The sequence below is a fragment of the Rana temporaria genome, chromosome 13 (genome assembly GCF_905171775.1).
Source record: "Rana temporaria chromosome 13, aRanTem1.1, whole genome shotgun sequence".
Classification (NCBI taxonomy): Eukaryota; Metazoa; Chordata; class Amphibia; order Anura; family Ranidae; genus Rana; species Rana temporaria.
The window spans coordinates 39171576-39186793 of NC_053501.1; the positions used below are offsets into that span (position 1 = coordinate 39171576).

A 15218-nucleotide genomic window follows, 5' to 3' on the forward strand; every position below is an offset into this window, starting at 1 on the left:
TAAACAATCCCCTGTATACCTAGAGTAAACTACAGCAGACCGTAGTGACCCAAAAACAGCATACTGACTGTCAAGATTCCAAATCTGAAACATTTGTTAAGTATAAACTGCGGCTACCCATAGCAGAAGGACTGTCCTCTGTGTGTCTTTGAGAAGACATGTTGCATTGGTGTACAAATAAGCAACTAGGCCCAAAGTGAGGCAAGGCTTCAATATTCATAAACATGGGCAGCTGGTGCTCATAACAGTGGGATAATGCTTCCTCATGAATGGTAGAAAACAAAGTGCAGAGCAGCACTCTTCCAAGCAGGTGATATCAACGCTCAATGCCTAGGGCAGGAAATCTGAAAATGGTGCACAATGGTAGATACTGTGAGGTAGCTCCCAATGCTTCAGCCTGACTGATCCTACTCATTAAATGAGTCTTCAAAAGACAGGGTCACACCAGAGTAATGGCTGTGGACCAGGCAAGCACTCTCCGGTTAACACACTACACAAAAGTGTGGAAAACATCACAATGCAAAGCCCAGGGACCAAAACTTACATTCCAAGCTAACCTTATCCAGAAGATGGCTCATTACACAAGTCTTCACAGACTGGGTCACAACAGAGGCTGTGCCACAGCTCTAGACCTAGGGAGCACTTTGCAGCTAATACAGTATACAAGGGTCTAGAAAGCACTACAATGCAGAGCCCAATGCCTGAAGGCCAATCAATCCAACAAAATCCTATCGAGTTGAGGTTGGAACTCTGTTTAAGCCAGGGTTCGACAAACCCCGGGTGCCAGGTGCTAGAATTAGCGACCTGGGGCATCCCGTTTCTCCGTGTGCCCTCACCTCCCCCGCCGTGCGATCGTGTCGGGCTGCGCTGGCCGGTATTTGAGGCCACGGCTTTCTTTCTGTGATCTGGCGCCATCTTGTGGTGGCCGTTGGTATGACAAGACAACCAGCAATGCTAATGGAGCTTCTCCCGTCTGTTTTCACATCTCCTTCCCTCCAATTAGAAACCCCAAACATTATATATATTTTTTATTCCAACACCCTAGAGAATAAAATGGCGGTAATTGCAATACTTTCTGGCACACCATATTTGCACAACGGTCTTACAAGCGCACTTTTTTGGGAAAAAAAATATACTTTTTTTAAATTAAGTAAAGTTAGCCCAATTTTTTTTTATATATTGTGAAAGAGGTTACGCCGAGTAAATTGATACCCAACATGTCACGTTTCAAAATTGCGCCTGCTCGTGGTATGGCGACAAACTTTTACCCTTTAAAATCTCCATAGGCTAAGTTTAAAAAATTCTACAGGTTGCATATTTTGAGTTACAGAGAAGGTCTAGGGCTAGAATTATTGCTCTCGCTCTACCAATCACGGCGATACCTCACATGTGTGGTTTGAACACCGTTTACATATGCGTGCTCTGCTCACGTATGCGTTCGCTTCTGCGCGCAAGCTTGGAGGGACAGGGCGCATTCCTGGCTCCTAACTTTTTTATCTGGCTTCTAGATTCCAAATTTGTCAAGTCCTGGTATAGGCCAATCACAATCTTCCATTCTAGAGCGGTCCAAGTACAGCCTCTAAAGCTGTTGCTAGTGATAATCTGGACATCTGCTGTGTAAAGAGTACCTTTAAGCTACATTCTGACTTCCTGATTGAAATTCACTTACAATGGATAGAGGTTAAACAGGCGTTTAAAACTATGTGTACTCATTAATTTCCCAAAAGCAAGACCGCCACGGCCGATTTGTGCATGCGCAGTAGGCAAAGACATGGCAAAAAACCTGTACATGGAAACTGAATTGATTAAAAGAACAAAGAACAGCAATGATGGGTGTAGATACTGTATCTAGTACATATCCTGCAGGGACATATTTGTGATGAGCAGTAGAAATATAGGCGATGACTTTAAAGCAGAGGTTCACCCTAAAACATGTATATACCATTCCATCCAGCATAGTACCGACATGTACAGTATGCCGTTTTTTTGTTATTTTTCGCTGTACATACCCTAGTATAGCTATTTCCCCCCCCCCCCCCGGCTTCCGGGTAGTGGCCGCGGGAGTGGGCGTTCCTATTCAGAGACTAAGTGATTGACGTGATGACAAAAGCTTCCCCCCCGGCGCATAATGCGCCTCACCAGTTTCCGAAAAAAGTAATAGGAGGGGAAATCTTCCAATGGGGACACTGATGACCTGGGGGCTCCAAGAGATTTTCCCTTAATTTGCACAGATTTCCTGTGTTTGGCTATAGGACAGGAAGTGAAGGGAAATCTCTACAATGAGACACAGATGGCAAAAAACTGACAGGGGGTGTGATCCTCAGTAGTTCATAGTTCTACTTTTCCATACAAACTGTGGTTTTAGAACCAGTTTTTTTAAACAGAAGAGGTCTTTATTGAATAACATTAGATCATACGATCCAAGAACTAGAACCACCAGTCAACAAACTCCTTTACAGTTACATCAATGATGGAAAGGCTGTGCCTTGCTCCACAGGTCCCATTTATAAAGAACTACCTTTTGACTCACCTAACCAATAATGGATATAAACACCAATTTCATTTGGAAAGAGTAAGCTTCCTGCTTACCTGGTTGCTTTTCTGCAATTCTTGCACTTTTCGGGCAAATTCTTTAGCTTCTTTCTGGCACTGATGCTCTAATTTCTCTACCTTCCTCTGAATTCGCTCATCCATTAACTTCAGCTCTTCAATGTGGTTCACAAATTGGTCCAATAATCTGCAAAAGTGTAATATCAATCAACATAACTGGGCCCTTATAATTAGGGGAAAAGAAGCATAGCACAAAGAGAACAGTAATTCACAGCAACCAATCAAAGCTCATTTTTCACTTCACTGATCACAGAACACCTTCTCCCCTATCCAAGGATTACATTCTCCATTAGCTTACTGTAGAGATTTATTGAGAATTGGGTTGCCCAACTTTACATGTTACCTGTAACTGAGAATACTATCTTTGGGGGGGGGGGAAAGGAGACAAACTGCTATGGGGGCAACCAACCTGCAATTGGTTAGGTCTGCAGAATGGTTGGTGTTACTAGTGGTAAGGTTCTAGGTGTACTTGGAAGAGGACTTCCACTAACACACAGCTCCTTCTATCTGCACTGTAGAGAGTTTACTGACTCTCCTGTAGTTCAAGGGAGGGGCGAGCACGACACTCCACACCAGGGAGAAAGCCTTGCATTACTGTGTGGAGTCACAGACAGAAGAACAGGAAGTGAGGATTTCTCAGAAGAAATAAGGACATTTAAAAGCAAAATTGAAGGATGAGGTAAGTGAAGGAGGACTGCACTAAGGTAAAGGAAGCTATTTAGGAAAAAAAAACAAATTGTACCTTTACAACCCCTTTAACAATTAAAGGGATGGGTTAATGTGAGAATTAAAGTGGTTCTAAAGACTCAAGGTTTTTTTTACCTTCATGCAGTCCCCCCAATAATTACCCGAGCCCCATCTCGAACTAGCGATGTGCACGAGAACAGGGGCTCTCCCAGAACTCTTCCTCCTAATTGGCTGAGACAGCAGCGGGAGCCACTGTCAATCACAGCCAGTGAGTGAATGAGAGAGAGTGGGGTGGGCCCGAGCTACACTCAGTGTGTGAATGGGCACACAGAGAAGCGGCTCAGAAGCGAGCCAGCTTTGGTGCTTCCATAGCAAGCTGCTTACTGTGGGGGCACTTGGCAGGAGGGGAGGTGCCAGGACCGCCGGTGGGGAACCCAAAAAGAAGAGAATCAGGTCTGCTGTGTGCAAAACCACTACACAGAGCAAGTGAATATAACATGTTTGTTATTAAAAAATATCTGCCTTTAATATCACTTGAAAATTTCAGACTAGGTTTGAAGAGGCCAAGTGATATGGGCTAAGTTTGCATGTGCAGGAATTTCCTTTCAAGTTTTGGATAGAGGAATAGAAGACTTCTGTGTGTTTTTCCCTCACTTGTCACAGTGATAAAAAGGTTTCGGAGACCAGTAGTGAGGGGAAATCTGCACTGAACACGCCAAACCAAAAATGTCTTATAACTGAATTTTAAGCCAATTATACTTTTTCTTCCAAAATTCTTTCCCCTTGGTCAAAACGCTTTTTTTTAAAAAAAATAAACATTTTTAATAAAAGATTTCCTTTTAGATTATATACCAGATTTTGAAATCACAGCACCCTGCTACCTGGACATTCCCGGTACCCTCCAGTGATCAAAGATCAACACATTTTTCGGGGGTTTTCTGTATTAAAGAGATTGGATGTGGTGCCCCTTATACTTTTTATAGGTACTAGGAATATTGTAAATGCCTTGATGGGGGGGGGGGCAGTTTGGAGGGGTGGGCATTCACAGGCAGGCTGGATTTGCACACAGAATACCATTGGTAATGCCCACATGCGATTCTGAGCCTCCATGGTTGAAATGCAATGAAAAAAAAAAGGGGTGGGTTAGATAATTCTGGGCTTCCTCCAGCCCAGAAATTAGATGGTCACTATCAAATTTCTATCTAGTAACTTCTGATGTACACTAAGAAGCTTGCAGTGTGTTGTGAAATCAGAGAAAGCTTTTTCAGTTCAACTGTGCAGGACTACAGGGAAGGCATGAGTTCTGCTTTAAAGGGGAGGTTCGGCCGAATTAGTTTTTTTTAAAAGCCAGCCGCTACAAATACGGCATTGCGCCGTCACTGGTCCCCGCTCTCTCCTGGGAACAGTGTTTCCCAGAAGACTGCGGGGGGGGGGGGGGGGGTGACGTGCCAGGCTGGATTCCCTGCGGGGATCCGAACCCGGAAGTGGTGCAAATACCTGTCTCAGACAGGTATTTGCACCCCCCTCCCCCTGAAAGGTGTCAAATGTGACACCGGAGGGGGGAGAGATCCAAAAAGCGGAGGTTCACTTTTTGTGTGAACCTCGCTTTAATATGTAAAACAAAATCATTTCAATAATATGTTTCCCTTAATGATTCGCCTTCTAAAAAAGTGCACAAAGAAAGGAAAAAAAAAAAACACCCCAGAGCAGAATGCAACATTTATCTATCTTTGGCAGGGCCTAGGCTGAGCAACATCTTTCAGAAACTTGTAACTTCTGATTATAGATCTGAAGAGTCTCAAGCTATGCATCTTTATTGTGCACTTACAACCTCAAGCTAATGCCGCGTACACACAATCATTTTTTGTCTTGTAAAAAACTATGTTTTTTAAAAATGTCATTTATAATGATTGTGTGTGGGCTTCACATCATTTTTCGGGTTCTGAAAAACGACAAAAAAAAAATTTGAACATGCTGCATTTTTTAACGACGTTTTAAACTATGTTGTTTTTCGGGTTGTAAAAAACGATCGTGTGTGGGCTTAGACGCGAAAAACCCGCGCATGCTCAGAAGCAAGTTATGAGACGGGAGCGCTCATTCTGGTAAAACTACAGTTCGTAATGGAGTAAGCACATTCATCACGCTGTAACAGACAAAAAAGCGCGAATCGTCTTTTACCAACACAAAATCAGCTAAAGCAGCCCAAAGGGTGGCGTCATCCGCATGGAACTTCCCCTTTATAGTGCAGTCGTACGTGTTGTACTTCACCGCGCTTTGCTAGAGCATTTTTTTTTTTAATGATCGTGTGTGGGCAACGTCACTTTAATGATGAAGTTGGAAAAAAAATAGTTTTTTCTAGAGTCTGAAAAACTTTGTTTTTTACAAGCTGAAAAATGATCGTGTGTACGCGGCATAAGGCTTCTCATCTGAGGTTTGCTTTTTAAATCTGTAATAGAGAGGCTGAAAGAGGAAACCCAACTAAAACCAATTCAATTAGTGTTCCATTTTTAAAGATGTAGAAGTCACCTGACTAGCTGCTGTACAGAAAGTGTGCCTCACATTATAAGACACCCACTTTTTAGGATCGAATGACTCCGCTCCTCCTCTGGATCCTCCTCCGGGTGTTCGCCATGCCAGTCGCTCGATATATTCATCTGCTACAAACGGTTCCTGAAAATACAAACACAGGAAGTCACTTCATTGTCATTCTGTGGCTAAAAACAGTGTGTATTCCTAGGCATAGACAGAAAGAAGGTTTTTTTTTGTTGTTTTGAGTGTTAAAGGGAACCTCGAGAGACAGAAATATGGTAACCACCATTGCTGTTTTTTTTTCTTTTTTAAAAGGAGGTGCAAACGCCTGCATTCTTATCCTTGCTTCACATGTAAGGACAACAGATACTTGTTAAAACAATGTTAGCAATGAAGCCACAATTTCTGATCTGCATATTTGCGATGGGTCATGCCTCACTAAGCAGTGAAGTAAGAATTAATATGACAGCCCAGGAATCTGTACATTTAAAAACCAGGAGAGCAGTGGCAGCCATTATATTCTATGCTGACAAGTACCCTTTAATATGAACAGCGCAATGAGCGCATGTTAAAAGCCAAACTCCAGGCTCAGCATTGGCATTATATGAAAATTGTAATTCTTCCCATTTGTTTGGAGAGCCGACCCCCACTCTCCTGCACCAGCCTATTGGCCAGTAAGGATGTGTACCACAGTGACTGGCCAATAGGAAGATGCAGGTCAGATCTCTACAAAGATAGGAAGTGTAAAAGAAAAAAAAAAAAAAAAAAGCGTAACTCTTTTGGATTCAGGGCCAACACAGACACTTATATAGAAAGGGATATGCAGGTAACTTAGGGTGTCTGCTTTTGATTTCGGGAGCAAGTCTATAAACTGTCTGCCAAGTGGTAACAGCTCCGGCCACAAAAAATTATTACGAGGTCTGCTTACATAATTTGTAATAAAAACATCTTTGCCATTCTGAAGCTTCCCTCCAACCACTTTGCATAATATTTCATATATACTGCGATTCTGTACTTGCCTAATATGCTGCAGAAAAACCCCTCCATTGAGTCTGGCTGCAACCATTTTAACTGTGGGCAGCTGAAGCTGCTGCCTGTTCACTTCCTGGATTTACCTCCAGCTCTGCAGCTCTCATTGGCATTTGTATGACTCACCCCCTTCCCTTCCTGGCAAACTCTCACAAAAGTGAGTGAGAGAGCTGTGCATAATGTCATAAGCCTAGGCTAATGACCAGACAAGAAATAGGAAGTGGGCTATATAAGGTATTTTGTGCCTAAAAAAAAAAATTCAATAGCAATAGCAGAAGATTTTAAAGCTGAAAAAAATAAATAAAATAAAAAGATAGAAAAAAAAGACTGAAGGTCCAGTTTAGATCTATTTCTCAATAGCCACAAAGACTATAAATCCACATATATGTACAAAATTCTTACACAAACCCAGATATTACTTTATAAAAGTAGCAGTGACATTATCACTATGCTGTATATAGCCTGTGTAGAGAGCAGAGCTGTGAGAGAGACCCAGCAGGCTCCATCCACTACAGGTTGGCTGAAGAAAACTACAGGAGGAGGCGGAGACAGGACCAGTTTTCACACTGGATTACTGTACAAATCTGAAAGAAGGAAATAAAGCCCTCAGTCTGGCAGCGGCCTCAGAGCGTCTGCGCGGCAGATGACGGCTCCACTGACATCCGCCCACAGCCTGGTATAGGTGTCAATGGTACGAGTGCGCCTGCGTAAGAAAGGCGCACACGTGACCGGAGATGAGCCAATGAGCATGCGATAGGCATTCTACAGGCGTGCATTTATAATTGGTCGACGATAGGTTGAATCACGCCCTCAGACGAAGTCAGCCAATGACGAAACGCGTCAGTGCGTGACCCCTATCGATTGACCAGAGACACTGTGGAGCCTCCGGGACCAGGAACAGGAAAGAAAAACACGAGCGGCTTTGCTGTCATGGCGAGGAGAGACACACAGGCACAGTACGAATACTTTACGCTTGAGATTGTTAATGTTGTGGCACGCGCATTTTATATGGGGGTACCTATGGGGCTTAATAAACTTGTTTAAATGATATCACACTATACGAGTCTATTGCCATTATATGCGATTGCGGTTTGACCAAGCAAGTTAACCAGCCGGTGGAGAGTGCAATTCCCAGGATAAATGTGGATAAATATTCCAGGCCTCTTTGTCTTTACATTGTGGTGAGTGCATCCCCAAAAGGGGAGTAAAATCCCCCCACGTGGTGATCGACCCCCCCCCCCCTTGGTGAAAGGAGCACTCTATAGGATTACTTCTGACATTTTGTCCATCTGCACTATCATTGTTTTCCTATATGTGGCATATAGAAGTCTTTCAAGCGGTGGTTTGGAAGTAGCGCTGCTACAGTTTCACATTGGACTTTGGGACTATATTAGTTTCAATTTTTCTCTTTTTACTGTTTATTTTACAAGATTCAAGTAAGCCTACATACTTCTTGTATTTAGGCAATATTTGTATATCCTGTTGTTCGGCTTTAAAGAACATGATGTATTACACACTACAAATACATAGTGATAGGTATTGGACACTACAAATCACAATAGAGCTAGGCAGTCTTGAGCCATCAAGCATGACATAAAATATGAGTCACGATGACTGGGTGATAAAACCATATAAATTGTTCTATATGAACGCTCCTTCTGTGATACTTTGCAGTCCTCCGAGTGGACAGTTCCTAGCAGGCACAATACATTCTTAGTTGGTTCTGGTCATGTGCAACTGCGCAGGAAAACACGACATGACATGGTGACCGGGAAATAGGAAAAAATGTTACTTCCTTATATTTTCCATGAGAAATATCATCTGTAACTATGCCTGATACTGCAGCGTTGCCAATGGCTGTAGCTGCAAAAGAATAAAGATTGTATCTTGTATTCCACATTAAAGAGTAACTCTACTTTTGTTGAGAGAAAAAAAAAAAAAGCATTCCCCCGGGTGATCTATGTACATTACAAGGACTTTAAAAAACTATTTTGCAGATACCTTTTGTTTTTCTGAAGAAATAGCCGTTTGTCTGTGCCTATGTGCTAAATGAATATACATGCAATATATTTCATCATCATCAATTAACTGCTGCACTTGCAGGGCTCTAATGAGGAAAGTTCCAGGGTCTGCACCTCTTTAGACGCAATACCATTTACATTTTGTTACAGGGGATGCCAAAAATCTGACTTGTATCTCAGTGCAGACTTCTGAGAAAATCAATAATCAAATCACAGAAGCAGGAAAATTACATGTACAGATTACCTCCAGGTAGCTATATTGCATTTTACAAAAAAGAAGCCTTGCTGGCTGCTTATGTGTGCTGCTCTCCTCAGGAAGGAGTTGTATTGACAGCGGTGTCGGCACTGCAGATACAAGAGCTACTGGTCACCCTCTCATGATCGATGGGTAGATCGCAATCCGACGGGTAGATCGCAATCCGACGGGTAGATCGCAATCCGACGGGTAGATCGCAATCCGACGGGTAGATCGCAATCCGACGGGTAGATCGCAATCCGACGGGTAGATCGCAATCCGACGGGTAGAACGCAATCCGACGGGTAGATCGCAATCCGACGGGTAGATCGCAATCCGACGGGTAGATCGCAATCCGACGGGTAGATCGCAATCCGACGGGTAGATCGCAATCCGAGTTGTAAACATCCCTTGTAATAGAAATAAGCATGACAGGGTTCACTTTATGGAGAGATCTAGGGTCAAAAAGACACCAAATCTCTTCTTTACCTTTAAAAGCAAAAGATCTTTAACAATTCTGCTGTGTTAAAGACTGATTATATACACATACTTATTTCCAGATTATCGGATACTTTCGTGGATGCACTTTTTTATGCACATTGTTTCTACTCATTGATGGCCTATGGGAGCAGCTGGCCGCACCGTCGGATCGTTTCTCGGGTGAACCGGAGAAAACGGTAAGCCTCAGAAACACCGGCAAGTGGCGGGTGGGGACGTGCCAACATATACCAAGTAAAACTACACTAGGTAAAGAGAATTGACATGACCCACTGGCCTCTCCTGGAGGCTAGTCGGGGTCCTACAAAGCAATGCCAGGGTTGGTAGCTTTGATGAAATTTGCATTATAATAAAGATTTACTAAAACAAACCCCATATGTGATATTACCAATAATGAAACAATGGCAATATTCATTCCCTGTAGTTTTAATTGTACTAAATGCTACAATGTGTCCCTTGTTTTCACAGCCATTGTTCTGTACTTGTGACAGCTCCAAGTTACACATTATTCCAACACTGATAACACTACAAAAGACTCAAAATGGTCCACCAACTGTAAAGCACCATGGCTCCAGAGATTCTCTGCTCTGCCCATACAGCAGAAAATTGTCCCTCACCATTTCCACATAAAACTTTTAGAGTAGGTTCACACTGATGAGGTGCAGGAAATGCTGTGATCCGTGCGCATTTCCTGCACTGCATTTAAATTGCACTACCCTAGTACAGCGGGTGTCTGTGCAAAACAACCCCCCCCCAACCGCAGTGTGCTGCATGCACATCTTTGGTGCGATGCGGTGTGATTTTAGCCAATTCAAAATGAACTGGTTATCTGCAAGTAACACACCTCCTTTTTTGTGGGCGACTACATTCACTCCTCCACTGAATCTATGGAGGAGAAAGGTAGCCAGCCTTGGACAGCAGCATTGTCAGTCCAGTGTTAGATGGAATAGTAATTAACCACTTGCCGACCGCGCACCGCCGTTCTACGTCGGCAAGTTGGCTCTGCTGGGCAAGAGCACGTAGTATAACGTCCTCTCTCTCAGCCGCCACTAGGGGCGCGCGCGCGCCCCCCGCTCGCCCCGACTCCCGTGCGTGTGCACACGCGATCGCTCGTTACAGAGCGGGGACCGGGAGCTGTGTGTGTAAACACACAGCTCCCGGTCCTGTCAGCGGGGGAAACGCTGATCTTCTGTTCATACAATGTATGAACAGAGGATCAGTGTTTCCCCTAGTGAGGCCACCCCCCCCCCCCCACAGTAAGAACACACAAGGGACATACTTAACCCCTTCCCCGCCCCCCTAGTGTTAACCCCTTCACTGCCAGTGGCATTTTTATAGTAATCCAATGCATTTTTATAGCACTGATCGCTATAAAAATGCCAATGGTCCCAAAAATGTTTCAAAAGTGTCCGAAGTGTCCGCCATAATGTCGCAATACCGAAAAAAAAAATCGCTGCCATTACTAGTAAAAAAAATATATTAATAAAAATGACATAAAAATATCCCCTATTTTGTAAACGCTATAACTTTTGCGCAAACCAATCAATAAACGCTTATTGCGATTTTTTTTTTACGAAAAATAGGTAGAAGAATACGTTTCGGCCTAAACTGAGGAAAAAAATTGTTTTTTTTATATATTTTTGGGGGATATTTATTATAGCAAAAAGTAAAAAATATTCATTTTTTTCAAAATGGTCTCTCTATTTTTGTTTATAGCGCAAAAAATAAAAAACGCAGAGGTGATCAAATACCACCAAAAGAAAGCTCTATTTGTGGGAAAAAAAGGACGCCAATTTTGTTTGGGAGCCACGTCGCACGACCGCGCAATTGTCTGTTAAAGTGACGCAGTCCCGAATTGCAAAAAGGTCTTTGGGCAGCAATATGGTCCGGGGGTTAAAGCGGGGGTTCACCCTTAGAGGGCACTTTTCCCCCTTCGCTTCCTGCTCGTTATTACTAGGGGAATCGGCAATTTATTTTAAAATAGGTGCAGTACTTACCCGTTTACGAGACGCATCCTCTCCGTCGCTTCCGGGTATGGGCTTCGGGAATGGGCGGTCCTTCTTGATTGACAGGTTTCCGAGAGGCTTCCGACGGTCGCATCCATCGCGTCACGATTTTCCGAAAGAAGCCGAACGTCGGTGCGCAGGCGCAGTATAGAGCCGCACCGACGTTCGGCTTCTTTCGGCTACGAGTGACGCGATGGATGCGACCGTCGGAAGCCTCTCGGAAGAATGTCAATCAAGAAGGAACGCCCGCTCCCGAAGACCCATACCCGGAAGCGACGGAAGAAGATACAGCTCGAAAACGGGTAAGTACTGCACCTATTTTAATATAAATAGCCGATTCCCCTAGACCGAACGAGCAGGAAGCTAAGGGGAGATTTTTTTTTTTTTTTTAAATGGGTGAACTCCCGCTTTAAGTGGTTAACATGGACTTTACATTAGTGACTTTCAATGTAAAACTTGGCTCCAGCTAACACTTAACAAAGAGCTTCAGCCTGTTTGTTTAAAAGTCAGCATCTACAAATACTGTAGCCATTGACTTTTTAATAAAAAGGACACTCACCTGTCCAAAGATCCAGCACCGCCCTCACCCGGGCCGGTTCTTCGGGTCCCTGGCATGTTTACTGTAGGAAGCTGGGTGCGATTCCTCATAGCTGCACAGCCAGAGAGCAGCGCTGCATTTTGTGAAGGGTCCTGTCACCTTATGGGACCTATGACGTGTCACAGAAGGTTGTGCCCGGGGGGGAAAGGGGGAGAACTTATGGAGGAATTGTTGAAGCAAATGGGAGCAGGTATCTGTCAAAATTAGGTATGACCCCCTCACACCAAAAATGTAAGGGGGGGGGAATGAAGCAGAACTTCCCCTTCAAGATGAAATTCCACTTTAAGTATGTTTAACACCCCTTTCACACTGAAGCGTTTTTACAGCGTTTTAGCGTTAAAAATAGCGCTCATAAAACGCTCTCAATGCATCTCAATGGACCCTTTCACACCGAGTCCTGCAAGCAGCATCTTTGGAGCAGCTTTTGGGAGCTGAAAAAAACGTTAAACGCCCCTCTCCATTGAAATGAATTGAAAAGCGCTGTAAAAACGCCTTACCCTTTCACACTTAGGCGTTGCACTGGCGGGGCGTTGAGAAAAGTCCTGCAAGCAGCATCTTTGGAGGAGCTTTTGGGCACTGAAAAAAACGCTCCAAAAACGCCCCTCTCCATTGAAATGAATTGAAAAGCGCTGAAAAAACGCCTTACCCTTTCACACAAAAACGCCCTAAAACGTTAGGGTCTTAGCGGTGCTTTACCAGCACATTGGGATTGTGGTAGTGATGAGAAAGAACATGTCTTTTATCCATAAAAATTACAAAATGATTTTATTTAATACACAAAACACATTTAAAATCTATGGTCATATTTCTTGTGGAAAAAAAATCTATGGTCATAGATTTTAAATGTGTTTTGTGCATTTAATAAAATCACGCCTCTGAAACGCGTAAGCCATAGATGCCGGTCTGATGCCATCTGATCCGTGTTGTTACTGTGGTCGCTGGATGATACTGTATACCAGTTCAATTGTCTGATAAGCGCTGTCTTTCAACTCTGTTTGCGAGTATGATCATTGTTTTAATTTATCTAATAAAATCCCTTTAAGTGATAATGCACTAGGTCGGTGCGCCCTCCCTTTTCTTTTATAGCTTCATGAATTCCCGTTATTCTGAGGAGGGCTGCAAGATTTTAGACTTTACACTGAAACTGGATGTTGTTGCCCTATAGCAGGAAAACACCAGAGCGCAGGAGAATGTTTTGTGTGCATAAATGCCACCTATCAGAGCCAGCATATCAGTCCCATAAATGCCACCTATCAGTGCCAGCATATCAGTGCCCATAAATGCAACCGATCAGTGCCAGCATATCAGTGCCCATAAATGCCACCTATCAGTGCCAGCATATCAGTGCCCATAAATGCCACCTATCAGTGCCCATAAATGCCACCTAACAGAGCCAGCATATCAGTGCCCATAAATGCCACCTAACAGAGCCAGCATATCAGTGCCCATAAATGCCACCTATGAATGAATGACTTGTATAGCGCAACGCATGCGAACTGAATCGCCTCTGGGCGCTTTTTCCAGCCAGTATCTGCTTGGCTGGTGCGGTCATTTTTACCCCGTAGGATCATGACACGCTAGGGACACACAGTCATACACACATATATACATATATGCTGGGCCAATTTGGACGAGATCAAATTTACCTACCAGCATGTCTTTGCCAGCATATCAGTGCCCATAAATGCCACCTATCAGTGCCAGCATATCAGTGCCCATAAATGCCACCTATCAGTGCCAGCATATCAGTGCCCATAAATGCCACCTAACAGAGCCAGCATATCAGTGCCCATAAATGCCACCTAACAGCCAGCATATCAGTGCCCATAAATGCCACCCAACAGTGCCAGCATATCAGTGCCCATAAATGCCACCTAACAGTGCCAGCATAACAGTGCCAGCATATCAGTGCCCATAAATGCCACCTATCAGAGCCAGCATATCATTGCCCATAAAATGCCACCTATGAGAGCCAGCATACCAGTTCCACCTATCAGTGCTACCTTCACATGACATTTAAAAAAATTTGGGTAATCAGAATTGGCGAGTACTTGAAAAAAAAGTATCGGTACTCGTTCTTAAAAAAGTGGTCTCGATGCAACCCTACTCTCTACAGCATACAATGAGCAGCGCATGCACAGTTTGCTTTACAGTTCTGCCACTGTACCCGTGTATCAGGGTGAATGACTCCTGCGCAGGGGTTGTGTCATCATATGCCAACCAATCAAGACAGCCGATGACTGGACCCCAGAAGAAGTAAAAAAAAATCCTGATTGGTCAGCGCGGTCACATGCCAGTGCTGACCAGTAAGAACTACTCTGATCTGTCCCATGTCCCTAGGGAAAGAAGTGCAAGAACTGTGCAGTTTGACCGATTATCAGTGCAGCCCACCCCCAAGGATTCCCACTCAGGACCACCAGGGATGGCACTCTGTGTACATCAGTGCCACCTATGCATGGCACCTGACATGAGTGCTCATCAATGCAGGAGAAATTACACTTATTTACTAAGTTTTGTAACAGAAATTAAGAAAGACTTTTTTTTTTAATTCGTTCTTTTATATTTGTAGCGAAAAAAGTAAAAACCTCAGAGGTGATCAAATACCACCAAAAGAAAGCTCTATTTGTGGGAAATAAATGATAACAATTTTGTATGGGTACAACATCGCACGACCGCGCAATTGTCATTCAAAATGTGAGAGTGCTGAAAGGTGTATAAGTGCCCTGTGTTGATGTGGTTAATTATTATTATTATACAGGATTTATATAGCGGCAACAGTTTACGCAGCACTTTACAACATCAGGGAAGACATTATAGTTACAATACAATTCAATACAGGAAGGATGCATAACAAAGTCACAAACACAGTCCCAAGCATGCAGCCAGTGAAGTGTGGAAAGCCCCCTCCATGCATGCTCAGTCAGTGGGTGGGTGGGGAATCCAGGGAGGATCAGAAGGAAACAAGCCCTTCATAGAAGAGGAAAGCCCATGACATCGGTGTACAC

At 43.7% G+C, this 15218-nt stretch overlaps 1 protein-coding gene across 2 annotated transcripts in view; it reads right to left on the reverse strand.

Annotated features, from left to right (window-relative positions):
- The window catches only part of EXOC5 (exocyst complex component 5), a 48878-nt gene that overhangs the window by 33463 nt on the left and 197 nt on the right, over positions 1-15218 (reverse strand). The window contains exons 1-2 of one of the 2 annotated variants that reach the window (XM_040332553.1): positions 5824-5913; positions 2590-2737 (exon numbers count right to left, since the gene is read on the reverse strand). In XM_040332553.1, the coding sequence (XP_040188487.1) occupies positions 2590-2694 (105 nt within the window). In that variant the 5' untranslated portion in view covers positions 2695-2737; positions 5824-5913. Of the gene's footprint in view, positions 1-2589; positions 2738-5823; positions 5968-15218 lie in introns of those variants that run through there. The other variant, XM_040332552.1, reaches the window with a different exon arrangement.